This window comes from Apis mellifera, linkage group LG2 (genome assembly GCF_003254395.2).
Source record: "Apis mellifera strain DH4 linkage group LG2, Amel_HAv3.1, whole genome shotgun sequence".
NCBI lineage: Eukaryota > Metazoa > Arthropoda > Insecta > Hymenoptera > Apidae > Apis > Apis mellifera.
Window position 1 is genome coordinate 13,862,149 of NC_037639.1, and position 11,450 is coordinate 13,873,598.

Consider the following 11,450-nt stretch of genomic DNA (forward strand, 5'->3'; position numbering starts at 1 on the left):
TTTATACCTCGTGTGCGCGTGCACACGGACTGAAGGATAAAAGAGTTTAAAAAAAGAGATCTATTAAAAAAAAAAAAAAAAAAAAAAAGTTTTGATATTTTCGAGACACATATTTATAGCGGATATCGTATAATATCAGGCCCTTCGGTCTCGTCACTCTGTTTCCGAATTATAAAGTAGAGACGAGTGTAAACGAGAGTTACAGCGGAGCCGAGATAAATAAAAATGATGGTGTTTTGCGACTCGTGCAATTCGGCTGTTGCAATGAAATCGAACGTGTCCGCGCTTTTATCGAGAAATTATTTGCATACAAGGTTGGTGGTGTTTTGCGTGGTGCAACGTTCATCGATCGCGTCGCTATTTAATATTATTCAATATTATTTAGATATTTATTGTCTTTCTTTCTTTTTCTTTTTCTTTTTTTTTTTTATTCTCCCTCCCTTTTAACGATAATCTTCATTAATCATTTTCTTCGTTAGAATTAGTTTGCTTCTTTACACTTTTTCTTCTTCCTTTTTTCTTTTGTTGTAATTATTTTATTATTAAATTCTTAAAAGATCATCGCGTTAAGAGATTTTTTTTTTTCTTTCTTTGTTTTTTTTTTTTTTTTTTTTTTTTTGAGAGGAAGGGCAAGTTCCACGTTCCTAACGATTTCCGAAGAAACGAACGAGTAATAAATGGTACTGCCTTTCCGATATCGATACGATCGAAGAATTCGTTTAATAGGGAGGCAGAAATAATCGAAATACTATACATGTTTATCTTTTGTGGTTCCGTTTTTTTTTTTTTTCTTTCCTTCTTATGACTTTTGTTCCTTTTTTCTTTTTTTTTTTTTTTTTTTGTTTTTTTTTTTTGTATCGATCAACCTAAGATCGATTCACACCAGGTCATGTGAGCCTTTCGCTACGCCGGGTTTAGAGAGAGTTTTATCGATAAATATATATATATATATATATTTTATATATATTTTATATATATTTATATATATATATATATATATGTATTACATATATATTATTATATATTGTCATTATTATTAATATCTTTATTATTAATATTATTATTGATTTAATGGTACTATGATCGTTGATAATATCAAGGAATATTTATAGGAATGAATGTGGGGCGAGAGTTCGAGATAAGGGAGAAACAAGTGAAGGAGAAAAAGGAATGCGTATTATATATGTGTGTGACTGTGTGTCCGTGTAAAAGAAAGAGTGAGAAAGAGAGAGAAAGGAAGAGAGAGAATTTGGAAAAGAGAGAGAAGAAACGAAGAGAAGGAAGGAACGGTTAAACAATGCATGTCGCAATGACAATTGTATATTGTACCTAATACAGCAGCAGAAAACGATTTTCGATTATTGAAAGAAGATACGTCGAGCGTATATATATACATATGTATGATATACACATATAATAATCTCGAAAAAGTTCATTTCTCATTCAACTGTTTGATTTTTCTGTCTTCTTTACCCGCTACGCCGTAAAAAAAAAAAAAAGAACTGTAATATATTCATATACATGTATACATACAAAAAGGAAGAAACACGTACACACACGTACAGGAGGACTTACATCCACTTACCAGCATATATATATATATATATGTAAGCATAGACACACACATGCAATCATAATTATATATTATTGTATTAATAGTATTAATACGATCACATTATATATTTTAATATACTCTCGTATACGGTCGTGTATCGCGTATCTAGTACCTAATTCGTAAACGCGTCGCTCCGTACTTCGACGAAGAAGAAGAAGAACTCTCCTGCCAAATCTCTTTCCAAATATTCGTGTTCGGATCCCCGATCCGATTGTTTACAAAGGATCGTTCATCCTTGTCGAAACAAAGAGGACGAGGCAAAGGTGAGCCGTACAGCTCTGTACTCCTATATTTATTTGTAACACGATACGAGCAGTGCACAGGGGAGGGGGTAGAAGGGCCAGAGGAGAAGGCGGGAGAGTTCGCGCGTTCACGGTGACGAGGAGCCCGTGATTCACTACTAAAAGTAGCAACGAGCGCAATGCACAAGCAATTTATTAATTAGTTAAACATAGTCGCGAGTCTCGATCGGCGCGCGCGCGCACGTTTTGGACTCTGTTCACGATTCGAAGGGTAGTTCTTTCTTTTTTTTTTTCTTCTTTTTTTTTTTCTTCCCTCCCCTCCCCCAAATGTCGTCGCAATAGTTCGTCCCGCAAAAGGAAAAGGAAAAGACCCGTGCTAAGCTACGTATGTTCGTATCTACTTTCGAACGACGCCCTGGCAGAGCGGTACTCTCTAGTCTGTCTCGTTCCCGAAGTAGAACGCCTACCCTTCACTCGTGAGAGTCCCGTTCGGATGGCGGGCGAATTGAAATCGCGCGTCGATCGAAGCAACGCTTGAACGGAGATTCATCTCGAAGGGACGGCCAGACAGACAAGCAAACGAAACGAGCAAACAAGAGAGCATTCGAGAGAGAGAAAGAGAGAATTTCGCGGGATTCGAAAGTGGGTAGAATGTGCGCGTGAATGCGACGAGTAGAGAGAGAGAGAGAGAAGTGTGTAAAAGGAACGCGTATGTGTGTATGTGTATATGTGTATTGTATGTATCTACATGGGAACGAGTGAGTTTTTCGGTTTACGTGCGAGAAAGGGACAGAGAGAAGAAGTGACGGAACGAAGCAATAAAGAGAGATAGAATGGCAACTGCACCAAGGAGAGACCAAACTCGCTTAAAGAAAGATTATTACTTACTTGCTTTTTATTTATTTTAATTATTATAATAATTGATTGATCGATTAATTATTGTATTTATTGACGCGGAAGGCTGAGAGGCGCTGGGATTCGCGTTGCACGCGGAGAGAAAGAGAGAGAGAGAGAGAGAGAGAGAGAGAGAGAGAGAGAGAGAGAGAAAGATTGATCGATCCAACCACCCCTCCACCAGAAAGAGAAAAGAACGGTCAAAATGCCGAGATAAGATACGAGTCAATGAAAATATCTTACACGTCGAACACGTAATAAGAATTCGATCCTTGCGTTTAATCCTTATTTGCTCCGTTTTGATAGGAAACAAACCGAGTTTGGGATAAAAGAAATCGGAGGAGATCACGGATGAGAAGCTGCCACGCACAATTACGCGATCGACCCTCTCTCTTCGACCGGTGATTCTGTCATTCGTGTAATATATCGAGTCTCTCTATCACTTCCATCGGTGGAAACAAAGAAATCGTAGGACGAATGAGAGGGGAGAGGGGTGGGGGAAGAGAAGAAAAAACGATCGGAGCGAAAACAAATATTGGAATATGGTGGATCGCGTTTGCGGATTGCCCGATCGGATCGCGCGGGACGTGAGGGGTGTGAGAAATCTGGTCGATCGCGAGCAAGAGAGGAGGGTCTTCTCTTTCTTTCCGCTTTGCTGGATCCTCTTGAAAACGGAAACGGAAGGAATCGCGACGATGGACGATTGTACGATATACGATATACGTCGTCGGATAGGATTCGGACGGATTCTCATCGAGACCGATTTTGAAAACGCATCGGCGGGCCAAGGGACGAGGGTTGAAAAAAATGGAGAGAAACGAGACGAGACGAGACGAGACGAGACAGGACGAAGGGGAAGAAGAAGACCGTGACAATATATACATATATACATATATATATACATATATATATCTATATATATATTTGCAAAATATTTTGCGAGCAGGGCTTTTTTATCTATTTTATAGTAATCTCAGCTTAAACGGATTGAGAGAGAGGGAGAGAGTGAAATTGTTTTAACTAAACAAGAGAAATAATAAGAAAAAAAAAAAAAGGAATAAATATCACAAACACGGTGAACAATATACAGGAGGACGAAGAAGAGGATAGGAAGTGATGTGAGAGAGAGAGAGAGAGAATGAGAGAGAGAGAAATATATATAAATATATATATATATAATTGAGACAAAATGGATAGGTGTGGAGAGAGGGGGGAGGAGAGGGAAAGAGAGAGAGAGAGAGAGAGAGAGAGAGAAAGACAGAGAGAAAGATAGAGGAAGAGAGAGATTTAATGCGCAGCTGACAAACGGTTTGTAAATTGCGTACATAAAAAGATAGTTAAATAACCGTCGTCTAAAAGTGGAGACGGTTTCACTATGTCTTATACTCTATGTTTTGTTTGTTTTGCGCCTTAAAGCTTGCATTATTAATCTTATTATAATAATAATGATAATTATCACAATTATTATTATTATTAATTATTAGTTATCATCATCACCTTCATTATCATTATATTCTTATCATTATTATTAATTTTATTACTACTCTACTACTACTACTACTATTACTACTACTACACTACTACTACTACTACTACTACTACTGCTACTATTATTATTATTATCATTATTATTATTGTCATATTATCATTATTATTATTATTATTATTATTATTATTATTATTATTATTATTATTATTATTATTATTATTATTATTATTATTACTATTATTATTATTATTATTATTATTATTGCTATTATTGTGTACATGGTATAAATTGTAAAAAGGAAACGTATTTACTATAACATATTCATTTTACGGGGGATTTACGAGATCCTTCGAATGAACAAATTGTTTAAAATAAAGTGAAGGAATAAATACAATATTGACCAATTAACATTTATTCTTCAATCTCCTCCCGCTAGTTCCACTTACGAATTATAATTATATCTATAATTGTTTTTCTCGAATCTTGAACGAACTATACTACGAAGAAAAAGAATTTTGTATCCGTTAAATTGAAAAGAAGATATCTCAAAGAGTGAACGGAAAAATGGGAAAGTCGTTCTTTTCCCTTCTCTCAAGCGTTACTCTTAGGCGCCGCGTCGATATCTCTATCAGAAAGCTCAATGCGGACGCGAAAAGCCCGAACGCGAGGATGTAGAACGCGAAATCGAGATCGTTCAACGTCATCACGGTGAAATTTCTCTTCTCATCCTCGGTCCTCTTCTCAGTCCTCTTCAACCATTTGTGCACGTATTTGGCCATCACCTTCTCCCACCAATGATCGATCAATCCTGTCTCCGACAGATGCAGCAACATCGAAGTGAATCTATCTTTCAACGGCCAATTAGGGCGTACCACGTATGCCGAGAACAAAGTATTTATCCTATGCTTGGACAGATGAAGCCCCTTCTCGAAAGCGATTTTCAGCAACGTGGTCCTGTCCGCGGCGCAGGCCACGTTCCTATCTTTCCTCACGTACTCGCTACAATCCCAATGATCCACCATCTTCACACGAGTGAACAGCACGTCGTCGAACACGGCATTTCTGTAACCGTGATACGCGTAGATCTCGAAACCAGACGTCTTCAACTCTTCGTCCGAATCTATCGTCAATCTAGGAATCGACGAGGTGAGCAAAGAAGACAGATTACTCTGGAACGTCGAAGAGGTGAGCATGAATAAGAGGAATACGGTGATCAAATAGACTCTCAATGCACCTTGTTCAGGGAAGCGCGTCATAGAATTGTTCAACGCCACTCGGATCATTTCTAAGCTCGCGTGAATCATTCCTCGACCCACGAACACCTCGAGAATTATCACGGTGATCACACCAACCACCGCGCAACACAAAATGAACACAGGGTTCATGAACTTCAACACCTTTACGTATACCGCCTCGTTATCCGGATACCTGGTCAGAATACTGATACCCGAGTTCACGTGGGGATAAGTGGTGGTTATATTCGGTTTATTGAACACGTACTGAGTATTCAGGAACACGTCGTACTTCCCACTCGCCACCAAGTGCAAGAACTTGTAGGAACGAGTGTCGTTCGTGATCCCTGTTACCGTCATGCTCCCGTTCAACTTGGACAACAGTATTTCCGTTATTATGCCGTTGAAACCGCCCAGCTTGCCTCCACTTCCTTTCGAAGGATCGATCGTCAGGCTGGGCGGGTTGTGCAGACCCATTCCCTTCATTCTGTATCCTCCCAGTGTGCCTGTTTTCGCGAAGTCCAAATTGCCGCAGGTTGTCCGACCTAGAAACGAGAAGCTATGCTATAGTTTTCGATCTGGTGGTGGGTGTGGGTTCAATTGCTCTTTTACGAACCAGGATGAAATGTTCGGGTGAACAGAGTCCAGGAATGATCGCGATTTTTGTTTGTCTCGTTTGTCCCCTCTCTCATTTTCTGCCAGGATTTTGGTGCTCGCGAGGTAAACGGGTTGAACGTGTACATTCTGAATTCGGTGTTGCGGTGTTCCATGATACAGAAGAATACGGAGGATAGCAGGTCTTTGTTCCAAGCGGTTTTTAAGAAAGGACGAGCGTTTTTGCAACCATTCCGCGCAACGTTGTCGTCTAGAATAACGTAGAGCGCAGATGGATTCCACCAGGTTGTGCGTTCTAATTTCGTTATTGTACTTTCTAAATGTTCAACAGTCGATGGAATTACGACGAATGTGTGCAGATTTTGATCTCTTTCAACCCGTGAGAGATGATCAACGTCGTTGATATTGATCAAAGGAACCGCTTTTAAAGATGGTTGAACAAATGTCCTTGAATCAGTTACAACGCCAATGTTGTTTACTTCTATCTTTTTGCAAGCACTCAACACCAAACTCTATGAAAAGGAAATACCTTGATTATTGTAATGCTTTTACTTAAAAAAAATAAAAAGAGATTCGTTCGAAACAACTTTACCAATTCCTTCGTTAAAATTTCAAACTGGTCCAAAGTTATTCGAAGCTTCGAGAGTACTATTAACATTTGCCATTGTGCTATCAAGATTAAAAATATGTATTTCGTGGTATATTTCATTTTGCTTCGACTCTATTAAAAATGGAAATACCTCATGTCGCAACATTTTATAGCGTAACATACATATATGCGAGACTGGCATTCCTGAGAACACTTTCCAAATCCCCAAAGACTGTCTTCGTTACAGAGACTGTTTCGCAGAATCAATCGATACACTCGTAAAAATTATTACAATCGATTTTCAAATTTACATTTACAGTTTGGTTAAATCTTCCAACTCATCGAACACGTTTCCTTCCAACGATAATCTCTAAAATAAAAATCACAATTGCAAAAAAATTTCCAATCGCAAGTGCGTAGAAAGTAAACGCTATGTGTTTGATCTCCAAGATCCTAAAGCTTCTCTTATGGTTCATTTGTCTTTTCTTCCACGCCCGAACCATATTTCTTTTGTTAAATTTTTTCCACATTGAGCTTATCCCACTCTCCACTGTTCTATGAATCATTTCTGTTACGGAAGGAAGCAATGGCCAATTCTCTCTAGCTACGTAGATTTGCAGATTTTGTTGTATTTTTTTGGATCGATACAGATAATCGTTCTGAATTCTCACGTACTGATGTTGACAATCGCCCAAACATGCAGCGTATCGCGATCGAAGCACGTGCTCCTTGCACGCATAATAAGTGTCCTCGTGAAAACGTGATCGTAGTATGGGATCTTGAAGCTCTAGCTTGTGAAACATAGAACCATAGATCTGGTAGCCAGAATTCTGTCAACCACGAAATTCAGTTATTTTTATAAATGAATAGGTAAGGAAATAAAATATAAATATATATATATATATATTTATACTAGAGATTGTAATTCTTTGAAGAATCGAATTAATCATGGAAAGATTTTTAGCAATAGGTTAGACAAAGAAGAAAACAAAGTTAATCAAATATCGAAATTGTGTAAATTTTGACAAAGTATTGACAAAGATAGCAATTAGTGAAAAGAGGATAAAAATATGAAAATAAGCGCCATCTCCAGAGTGTCGCAAATGAAACTAAATAAATAAAGGATAGAAAATAGCAAGAGAAAGATAGAGATGAAATAAGAATTGACTGATAGCACCATCTTTCGAGGAATCTCCATATTCTTTTGAAAAATGTTTGAGATGGTGTTGATGGTCATTTCTTATCTTTATTTCTATCATGTTTTTATTATTTGCTTTCTTTTTTTTTTTACGTGTTTCATTTGCGACACCCTGAAGACATTGATTTCCATATTTTTATGCTATCTCTATCCTCATCCTATTATTTATTCTCTTTATTTATGTCGTTTGCCGTAAATTTATGCATATAGAAGACGGTTTTGATATTTATCTGTTTTAATTTAAATTTCTTCTTATCTTACATATCAATATATTAATTTTTTTGTATGTAATTGTATATAATTTTGTATTCTTATATTTCATATATATTATATGGTATATAATTTATAAGATATACTTTTACATTTCTATATATATATATATATATATTAAAAAAATACATCAAAATTCCAGAAAATTTTATATATTATTTTTATTGTTAATAATATTTTTTGCATACTTTTATGAGTCACTTCTTTGTGATAATGAGTATTTTTCAACATTTTTTTTTTAATTCTAAAAAAAAATAATTCTAAAAATAGAAATATATCAAATATCTCACATAACATCATATCTGAGATATCTCAGTTACTTTTTACAATTCAAAATTCGATTTTACTTATCACACGAAGAAGCGATTCTAATATATATATATATATATCGTTCGTTTGCCGAACAATTTTGGGAAAAATGAATCAAAATTCATTTTAAATTTAAATTTTCATCACATTATTAGGAAATGAGTATACGATGAATTAAAAAAAAAAAAAGAAAATTTAAAGTACCTTGAGATCCTTCGCAGTTCTAATATTCGGCAGAGGAACGGGGATTGTAAGCAACGAAGCCCAATGACTCTGCACCAACGCGTTCACTATCAAATACAAAACGAACACGCTGCAGAAGAAAATTCTACAGGAACTGGTTCTCGGCAGTTTGCGTATGGAAACGAAGGTCATCATGCGTATGATATTCATAAACGCCGGACAAAATCCCTGATATTTCGCGAGAATCACAAGAGCGATCGTGAATATGGCAAAATTGCCTATGTGTATAATCGGCGCCGTGAAGGACCAGAGTTTAACGAACTCTGCTATTTCTCCTGCTCTCTGAGTGATCACGCAGAGACCATCGTCTCCGTGAGGATACGTGTGCCTACGATAAAAATAATATTCCATTGTTTCCATTGCCCGCACATTCGTTTCGTGTTTAAACTCGATGAGACACGTACTCGATCTTCCACATGTTGTTCAAGCTTCTCGCGTTCATTCCCATATCCACCTCGCCGTTAGCCACGTCGGCCATCATTCCCACCATGCTTCCATGCTTGCCAACTCCTCCAAGATCGTACACACTGCCAGTGTACACTCGCACGTTCAGACTCGCGTTTAACTTCACCAACACCAGTTTCACGATTTCGCTATTGTCGCCGGTGAACTTTTGCAAACCTGACTTATTTTGATCTATTTGAAGATGAGGTTCGAAGGATATAGCGTTCAGTCTGATCTCGTAACCGTTTAAATCCCTCGTCTTGTCGAACATTAAGTTCTCGCATAACCTCAAATCTTTTATATCGTTGAATTAATCGATTGGATTTTTGTGATAAAACGTGTAAGAAGGGCAGCTTCGAAATATGTTATGAAAATCACTCTCGTGAATAAATTAAGTATCATACTTTTTGGAGTTTTAAACAAATTAATAAAATTTTTTAAAAAATAACGACGTTATAGAAATCATCAAAAAGAGTGTCTTTGATAGCATATATCAAGCTCAACATCATCGGAACGTCAGTTTTACCAATTTTATAAGATAATCGAAAAAAAAAAAAGAAAAAAGTTTGCGAAGAAACTTGCCATCTCTGTATCTTTGTTTCAATAGTATCCAAGGATGTCCACTGCGTCCCTTAAAATGTCCAACGTTCTTCCAAGCTCTGGGTGCCACGCTCGAATAAGGATTATAGGTGTAAAGGACAAGTCCTTCGACAGGATCGATGCAAAGAAATATGGTGGATAGCCTGTCGTATTCCCAGGCAGCCCACAGAAAGTTATAAGCGTTCACGCAACCGCGTTCCACGGTCCTTCTATCTATGAGAATGTGGAAACCGGTGAAGTTAGACCAGCCAGAGTCCTTCGTCTTTTGCAAAAGGAGTCGAAGCAACGGTTGGGAGGACGCGACGATGACAAACTGGTTCAATTTCCAAATTAGATACAGGAACGAGAACTGGGTGTAGATCTCGAACGAGTATTTGCTCAGGGTGAACAGCTCGAACGCTGTCGATTTCGCTTCTGAGATCAAGGCAACCGGTATATCGTCGAGCAACGACCGTTGAAAGAAATCCTCGTATTCTCCGGCTAACAGAAGAGCATCGCTTGATTGGACCATGGTACAGGTTCGAACGATGCTCATCTAAGAAATTAGGTATGTGTATATAGATTTTTCACGAATTTTAAAATTGTATTATTTATTGGAAGAAGAAAAACGTTGGAATTTTCGCAATGAAAAATTAAGAATTTAAGTACCGTTTTGTCCATCAAATCGTCGTGAGTGACTCTATTTTCTATAGTGGCATTAACAATCAGCGTAGAAATTGATAAGAAAGCGTTCCAAGGTGGCCTGATTGGCATTGCTCTCGCGAGAAATGATTAATACGCACACTGACAATCTCCGCGACAATCTCCGTTTTTTTCTGTTTTATTTTTTGAAATTACCGCGAAATTATGGCGGAAGCGAGTGACATCGCCGTTGCCCCTCGCGGGTTCAGGTCAAGTGACAATAATCAGACTCAATTCTAGCCGATGAAGCTTTACGCTTTAATCATTCAATAGCTTTATTTAATTTCCATTGGACGGTAACGAGCAATCCACGAATAAACGCGACAAATTCTTATTATAGCAGCGATCGTTTTTTGTTTGTTTAACGAGTCTCGAGACAGGAGTCTGTCTTTCGCCACGATCCAAAGACGAACTACAACTAATTCTCCATTTTGATCTCGCATTCCCCTCTCCTGTTTGACGCCTTTCATTTTTCGTAGCAATTATATCACCCGATAACCATCTTAATCGTCCTGCCTCCATTTTCACGATCGAATAATAATAACCGCCCTCGATTTTCGGCCATTTTCTCTTAATATTCTCGTTCCACTTTCACCATCAGATAATAACCACCCTTCACGTTCCGAATTTCCCTTTCATCCACGTTAATATTTCGTTCCACGATCAGATAATGGCCGCAATTTTCCATTTTCGACCATTCTCCCTTTCTATTAATATTTTTATTATCAAGATAATCGGTTTAGATCATTTACTTTCTTACTTTTTAGCGTTAATAAATTGCCACGATCTAAGTTAAAAAAACGTGTCCTTTCAGGAGGAGCAAGCTTTTTTCTCCGCATCATCTTCCATTTCAACAGAGAGATTCGTGTCAACGACCTAATCCTCGAAATTCTCGTCCAACCTCGAAGCAACGGAACGACGAAGAATACCAAGTGTCTTCGAAGTGGGAGGCGGGCTCTCGCTATCGCAAGAGGATGCGAGCTGTGAACAGTTAAGCACCGGTGGTCGGCTCGAGTGCTCGCCACCGCT

The 11,450-nt window shown here is 37.8% G+C and overlaps 2 protein-coding genes across 4 annotated transcripts; both read right to left on the reverse strand.

The window, feature by feature from the left end:
- Nucleotides 1–4,629: 4,629 nt before the first annotated feature.
- On the reverse strand, nucleotides 4,630–6,954 carry LOC100577106. Of its 2 annotated transcripts, XM_006568956.3 has the most exons (4): nucleotides 6,828–6,954; nucleotides 6,680–6,756; nucleotides 6,089–6,599; nucleotides 4,630–6,017 (listed from the first exon to the last, which is right to left on the reverse strand). In XM_006568956.3, the coding sequence occupies exons 2-4, from the start codon at nucleotides 6,743–6,745 to the stop codon at nucleotides 4,786–4,788; spliced, it is 1,809 nt and encodes a 602-aa protein (XP_006569019.1). In that variant the 5' UTR covers nucleotides 6,746–6,756; nucleotides 6,828–6,954; the 3' UTR covers nucleotides 4,630–4,785. The 2 variants fall into 2 exon arrangements, with proteins under 2 accessions (XP_006569019.1, XP_003251315.1); XM_003251267.4 differs by lacking the exon at nucleotides 6,828–6,954 and having other exon boundaries at nucleotides 6,680–6,821.
- On the reverse strand, nucleotides 6,929–11,240 carry LOC102656490. Of its 2 annotated transcripts, XM_006568958.3 has the most exons (6): nucleotides 10,389–11,240; nucleotides 9,723–10,275; nucleotides 9,101–9,434; nucleotides 8,658–9,024; nucleotides 7,352–7,506; nucleotides 6,929–7,046 (listed from the first exon to the last, which is right to left on the reverse strand). In XM_006568958.3, exons 1-6 carry the CDS (start codon nucleotides 10,491–10,493, stop codon nucleotides 7,001–7,003), a joined length of 1,560 nt encoding a protein of 519 aa, XP_006569021.2. In that variant the 5' UTR covers nucleotides 10,494–11,240; the 3' UTR covers nucleotides 6,929–7,000. The 2 variants fall into 2 exon arrangements, with proteins under 2 accessions (XP_006569021.2, XP_006569020.2); XM_006568957.3 differs by having other exon boundaries at nucleotides 6,984–7,506.
- Between the last annotated feature and the right edge of the window lie 210 nt (nucleotides 11,241–11,450).

Excerpts from the sequence above, each read along its gene's own strand:
- LOC100577106 (XM_003251267.4), bottom strand. The coding sequence starts at position 6,796 with ATGAAATATACCACGAAATACATATTTTTAATCTTGATAGCACAATGG. Across the intron at positions 6,600-6,679 it reads AAATTTTAACGAAGGAATTG|AGTTTGGTGTTGAGTGCTTG; the intron begins GTAAAGTTGTTT and ends TCCTTTTCATAG. Across the intron at positions 6,018-6,088 it reads CACCCGAACATTTCATCCTG|GTCGGACAACCTGCGGCAAT; the intron begins GTTCGTAAAAGA and ends TCTCGTTTCTAG.
- LOC102656490 (XM_006568957.3), bottom strand. The coding sequence starts at position 10,493 with ATGCCAATCAGGCCACCTTGGAACGCTTTCTTATCAATTTCTACGCTG. Across the intron at positions 10,276-10,388 it reads ACGATTTGATGGACAAAACG|ATGAGCATCGTTCGAACCTG; the intron begins GTACTTAAATTC and ends CTAATTTCTTAG. Across the intron at positions 9,025-9,100 it reads AACAACATGTGGAAGATCGA|GCACACGTATCCTCACGGAG; the intron begins GTACGTGTCTCA and ends TTTTTATCGTAG.